General features: G+C 44.1%; 1 protein-coding gene across 1 annotated transcript in view; it reads right to left on the bottom strand.

Moving 5' to 3' along the window:
- Nucleotides 1-1,320: 1,320 nt before the first annotated feature.
- Nucleotides 1,321-6,284, bottom strand: part of LOC138949842 (zinc finger protein 420-like) — a 34,624-nt gene continuing 29,660 nt past the window's right edge. The window contains exons 15-16 of the mRNA XM_070321620.1: nt 4,878-5,048; nt 1,321-2,863 (exon numbers count right to left, since the gene is read on the bottom strand). Of these exons, the coding sequence (XP_070177721.1) occupies nt 2,420-2,863; nt 4,878-5,048 (615 nt within the window). The 3' untranslated portion in view covers nt 1,321-2,419. The remainder of the gene's footprint in view (nt 2,864-4,877; nt 5,049-6,284) is intronic.

Here is a 6,284-nt window from a genome sequence, read left to right as displayed (position 1 = left end):
CACACACACACACACCTCCCAAACAAGTGTACTAGTGTTGTTTCTAGCCTCCCTTCCTTCGCTTAAACTCATTCATCATAAACATTTAACAGGTATGGTGTAAAGTTAAAATCACAACACAACATTCAATAAATGGATGGTATATTTACAATCATGGTATATATATTTACAATCATGGTATATATATTTACAATCAACTTGAGCCAGTATAATATGATCACAACATTACCACTTTGCACAAAAAGTGTACAAAACGTTTGCCATTTCTGTTACTAACGTGGGTGATTTTGGTACACACAGAATGCACCCACTTAAAAAAAAATACATTGAAGCTGCAGCAAAGATACAACTGACTTTTTCTGCTACGGAAAGTCTAGAATCGATGAACGTTTGAGCCGATTCTGAATGTGGAAAACGCTGCTAAAAACAAAATGACTGTTATAGCAAGAATGTACAATGAACAGGATACAGATTGTGCTACAGCATTTTGAAAAAAAGCAGTAAAAAACGTAACCAGCATGAAGCAAGGATCGGGTTTACTGGAAATGTCTGATATTTTACCGGCAAAAATCTCAAAATACGACAAAGGAAAGGGGCAACATATCATATGTACTAGTTGATATTTCTTTCCTGTAGAAATACATAGTGTAATTGCTGGTTTTGTTTTTTTTACTTGGTTGGCGTTACATCGTGACTGATTTTTGTGAAAACCAGGATTCAGACTTGTAAAACAATTAATTCCTGAAAAATTAATTTTGTCATTTTCAAAACATTCTTTGGTTAAAAATCAAATCGAGAAACACTGGAAACACTGGGAAAAGTCAGGAACATTTGGCCTTTCAAAAGGTTTACTGATTTGAGACTGTTCTCCCTGAAAGTGTATGTATTCAGTTCACCAGATGCGTGCAATTGTCTCCCTTGATTATTTCCAGTCTAGCTCTCGTTCCAATTGTCTCCCTTGATTATTTCCAGTCTAGCTCCAGTTTCCTTTCTCCAGTCTTGTTCTTCTCTTCCTATTCCATCTTCATCTTCTGCCAGGGTCAGGATATCAAGGCCAGACAACAAAGCTCAACACATGGATATGATATTTGGTAATCTTGAACTTAAGTGTGTTAAAATCATAGCTCTAAATTCAGTGGCATTCTTTACTTTTTTTATTTTTTTATAAAAGTCCCTGTAAACAAGCCAAAGAACATTAGTCGTGAAATTAATTGACGGATTGAGCTCCAAACTTAAGCACTATTAATCAATTTGGTTGTTTGATCGCCTGAGCTAATAAAAGTCCCGTCACTGGTAGCAACAATACCAGGTATTCCCCCCCCACCCCCATTCCCGCCCCACTTCTCCCTTCCTCAACGGATGGCACCGGCATAATCCACTATTCATATTCAGCTTTGCAGTGCAGACGTCTGAAGAATGTTGCCACCAGCGTCATTGCCTGAGTTTGTAAATCCCCATCACTGGTAGCAACAATAACATCAGTACTGCTCACAACGGAAGAATTACGCCCTCACGGCAAAGCCATTAGGGGCATGTTCCCGGGTTTTAACCCGACTTTAGATGAGATACACAAGTGTATGCGTGTTTAGGTGGTATCAGCCATCTGCACTTATGGCAGAATGACCGAGGTCTTTTACATGCCACTGTGGTGACACGGGGGTGGGAGATGGATACCGTCTCTGGGTCTGCACATAAGGTTGACCTGTGTCCGTCCCGGCCCGGATTCGAACCAGTGACCTTTCGATCACAAGTCCAGTGCTCTACCAACTGAGCTACCCGGGCCCCCTTACTGCTCACAACACCGCCTCCCCCATAAATATCCCCCACTCCACTCCTCTGTAACAGCCAGCACGGGCATAATTCAGTGTTCATGTTCAGCTTTGCATTGCAGTCGTTTGAAGCATGTGTTCGACGGGCGCAGTGGCGTGGTGGCGTGGTGGTAAGACGTCGACTTCCTAATCGGGAGGTCGTGAGTTCGAATCCCGGTCGCGGCCGCCTGGTGGGTTAAGAGTGGAGATTTTTCCGATCTCCCAGGTCAACTTATGTGCAGACCTGCTAGTGGCTTAACCCCCTTCGTGTGTACACGCAAGCACAAGACCAAGTGCGCATTGAAAAGATCATGTAATCCATGTCAGAGTTCGGTGGGCTATGGAAACACAAAAATACTCTGCATGCCTACTCAACGAAAGCGGAGTGAAGCTGACTATGCTCTCAGAGCATAGTGTGGGGAACCCAAATGGGCAAACGAGCTCACACGTCACCAGAAAATTGTGGAACGCTGAAGAAGAAGAAGAAGAAGAAGCATGTGTTCTGCCAGCATCCTTGCGTGAGCTGGTAAAGTGCTGTTGCTGGTCCGGCGGTAGCATTAAATGAGTATTAATATCAGCAACAACACCAAGACATTAATCCCTATTCACGTTCAGCTTTGCAGTGCAGTCGTTTGAAGAACGTTTTCAGCCAACATCTGTACCTGAGCTTGTAATTGTAAATCCCCGTCGCCGGTAGCAATAATACCATCAGCATCGCTAACAACACCTTCCCCAACCAACTCCCCCGCCCCCAACCCCACCCCACTCCTCCCTTCCTCCAGGGAGGGTGCGGGCTGGTAGCGGTTGACCAGCAGAAACTCGTCGGTGTGCAGCTTTGCCATGTGACGTGTCAGGTGACCCAGCATTCTGAATGCTCGCCCGCACTCCTCGCAGATGAAGGGGCGCTCGCCTGTGTGCGAGCGGCGATGGGTCTGGAGGCTCGAGTGCCAGCCAAAGCCAGCGCCACACTCATCACACAGGTAGGGCCACGACCCCGTGTGGATGCGAGCGTGGCGACGAAGTTGTACTTTCTTCTTGAACGCCTTCTGACACTCCTGAACAGAGAGAGAGAGAGAGAAAATAAATAGTTAGTAATATAAATGAATCCTTTTTCTTTTTTAGAGCAAGTCCTGATATTACAGCTCTATGCGCTTTGCAATTCCCACACAAGCATAAAAACCACAAACAGAAATGTAACCTAAACTAACGTAGCAATAAGAGTAAGCACAGTCGTCTATAGCACATGCACACACACATCATACACACACACCACACACATGACGCACGCACACACACAAACACACACGTCACACACACACACACACACACATACATACACACACACCACACAAGCATGCAGGACAGTCATAGACACACATGACACACACACTACTGTACAAACAGGTAATGCCGAGCAGTAAGAATGTGATTGAGGTGGAGCTGAACTACCAAACCTGAGAGCTACATCAGAGGGAGGTTAGGCCACACACAAAAAATAGTCTGTTTACGGTAACATAGGCAAAACAAATAGGGTCAGTAGGTCGGGATTTTTTTTTCCTTCCAAAAAACCATATTTTTAAGTTGCCAAATGCCAAAAAAAGTCTAGGGTCGCGCGAAAAAACAGGGTCAGTCGGGATACCGTAAACAGACTATTTTTGTGTGTGGCCTTTATGAAAAGTTAACATTTTGCTGAATGAACTGGCAGTACACTGGAACCTCCCTGTTAACATTTTCTGACAAATCAGAGAAAGGCAGGTCTTAAAAAACAAGTAATGTTAAAATGGGTGTACATTTACAAAGGCTATCAACAGAAAGTCTCAGAAAAGCGTGTCTAAAAAAGGAAGAAGTCTTACATTGAGGGGTGTTAAAGAGAACAGCACTATGCCCCTCAGCTCAACACAAGCACTCATCAATGGAATACGGTGGAACCTCCATGTTAAGACCCCCAATTGGGTTGTAGCTCAGTCGGTAGCGCGCTGGATTTGTATCCAGTTGGCCGCTGTCAGCGTGAGTTCGTCCCCACGTTCGGCAAGAGATTTATTTCTCAGAGTCAACTTTGTGTGCAGACTCTCCTCGGTGTCCGAACACCCCCGTGTGTACACGCAAGCACAAGACCAAGTGCGCACGAAAAAGATCCTGTAATCCATGTCAGAGTTCGGTGGGTTATAGAAACACGAAAATACCCAGCATGCTTCCTCCGAAAGCGGCGTATGGCTGCCTAAATGGCGGGGTAAAAAACGGTCATACACGTAAAATTCCACTCGTGCAAAAAACACAAGTGTACGTGGGAGTTTCAGCCCATGAACGCAGAAGAAGAAGAAGAAGAAGAAGAAGAAGAAGAAGAAGACCCCCAATTTAAGACTTTCCACTGTTTAAGACATAACTCTTTTTAATCAATTAATCAATCAATCTATCAATCAATCAATTGATATGAGGCTTATATCGCGCGTATTCCGTGGGTACAGTTCTAAGCGCAGGGATTTATTTTTTTATTTTAATTTTATGCAATTTATATCGCGCACATATTCAAGGCACAGGGATTTATTTATGCCGTGTGAGATAGAATTTTTTTACACAATACATCACGCATTCACATCGGCCAGCAAATCGCAGCCATTTCGGCGCATATCCTACTTTTCACGGCCTATTATTCAAAGTCACACGGGTATTTTGGTGGACATTTTTTATCTATGCCTACAATTTTGCCAGGAAAGACCCTTTTGTCAATCGTGGGATCTTTAACGTGCACACCCCAATGTAGTGTACACGAAGGGACCTCGGTTTTTCGTCTTATCCGAAAGACTAGCACTTGAACACACCAACTAGAGGTTAGGAAAGGGTAGAGAAAATTGCTAACGCCCTGACCCAGGGTCGAACTCGCAACCTCTCGCTTCCGAGCGCAAGTGTGTTACCACTCGGCCACCCAGTCCAAGATTAAAGATTTTCTGTTCTGGTTCCTCTGTAAATTTAGCCAAAATTGAAGACTCCCTCCTCTTTAAGACTATTTTCTCAGATTTGTGGAGGTCTTACAGGGGAGGTTCCACTGTATCAAACATAAAGGTAATCTACCTTGCAGACGAAGCGCCTCTCCCCGGAGTGGAACTGGCGATGTTTCTCAAGGTCGGCAGCCTTGGTGAAGGAGACGTCACACTCAGGGCACTGCAGGGGCGTGAAGTCTTCCTGGTGCGTCTGCATGTGAGACTTGAGAGTTGTCTGCCACTTGAACCCTGTACCGCACTCCTGAACATACAACACCACACATTGTTTGCAAAATATTCTTGACTATTTCCTGAATCCAAAACTATTTAGATACTAGCAGTGAGGACCCGGCTTCACCTGGGTGTTTCCCATCTCCACTCTCTCGGAAACTTCTAAAATCTTATTCCAATAAGGATAAAAATAGATGAAAATGTGTGCAAAAGTCCAACACTTTTGATGACCTCACCCCAAAGCGTTACTTCCCTTGGCTCCCAGGTTCATTATCTGAGAAAGTAACATTGAATTGAGAAACTAAAACCTAAGTGAACACCTGTGGCTCCTAGGCAGAGTGCACGCACAGTAACTTGTTCTTGCCTATAATTGCCATCTCTGAGGCATGAAAACCACAGACAGACAGATACACACACAGGATGGTCTTTCAATGGTAACACACACACACACACACACACACACACACACACACACACACACACACACACACACACACACACTGTCTATACTCACAAAACTATTTCTGCACTCACAAAACTACTTCTGCATTCTCAAGACAGATATTAGATAATAGATACGTCATGTTCACTCTGAAAATGTGCTGACATTTCAAACAAAATCAGTCCAAAGTTTGCGTGCTTGGCGAAGACTAGCATGACTCATCTCGTTCTCCAGGTTTCCGCTAGTCAAGCCTTACTAGTCTTGGTTCAGGTTGATCAAGCGTTTTCAGTGTCAATCTTCTGTCATGCTAACAGAGCTACCACACGATTTGGGATGGCTTCAAAAGACTTGTTGATTTATTATTTTCATTTCATTTCATACTTTGTTAACGTTATCCCGTTGTTATTTCGCTTTCTCCCAATGGAAAGCTAGCAGCAACAGAGTGACTGCTACCCAGGTGTGTGCATACCTAGCTAGGTGTAATCAGCAATCTGCACTTGTTGCACAATGACGGAGGTCTTCTACATGCCATGGGGACTGTGCCAAGACATGTATTATGACAGTATTTCGTCTCTAAGTCCACACAGAAAGTTGTGATTTCCTAGCCTGGATTCAAACCTGATGATCACAAGTCCAATACTCTGCAAACTGAGATTCCGGATACCTCCACCTTACCATGTCCAATACTCTGCATACTGAGATTCCGGATACATCCACGTTACCATGTCCAATACTCTGCAAACTGAGATTCCGGATACCTCCACCTTACCATGTCCAATACTCTGCAAACTGAGATTCCGGATACCTCCACGTTACCATGTCCAA

The sequence above is a fragment of the Littorina saxatilis genome, linkage group LG16 (assembly GCF_037325665.1).
Source record: "Littorina saxatilis isolate snail1 linkage group LG16, US_GU_Lsax_2.0, whole genome shotgun sequence".
Taxonomy (NCBI): domain Eukaryota; kingdom Metazoa; phylum Mollusca; class Gastropoda; order Littorinimorpha; family Littorinidae; genus Littorina; species Littorina saxatilis.
The sequence above is the reverse complement of the archived record's forward strand: the minus strand, read 5'-3'. Positions and strand labels throughout refer to the sequence as shown.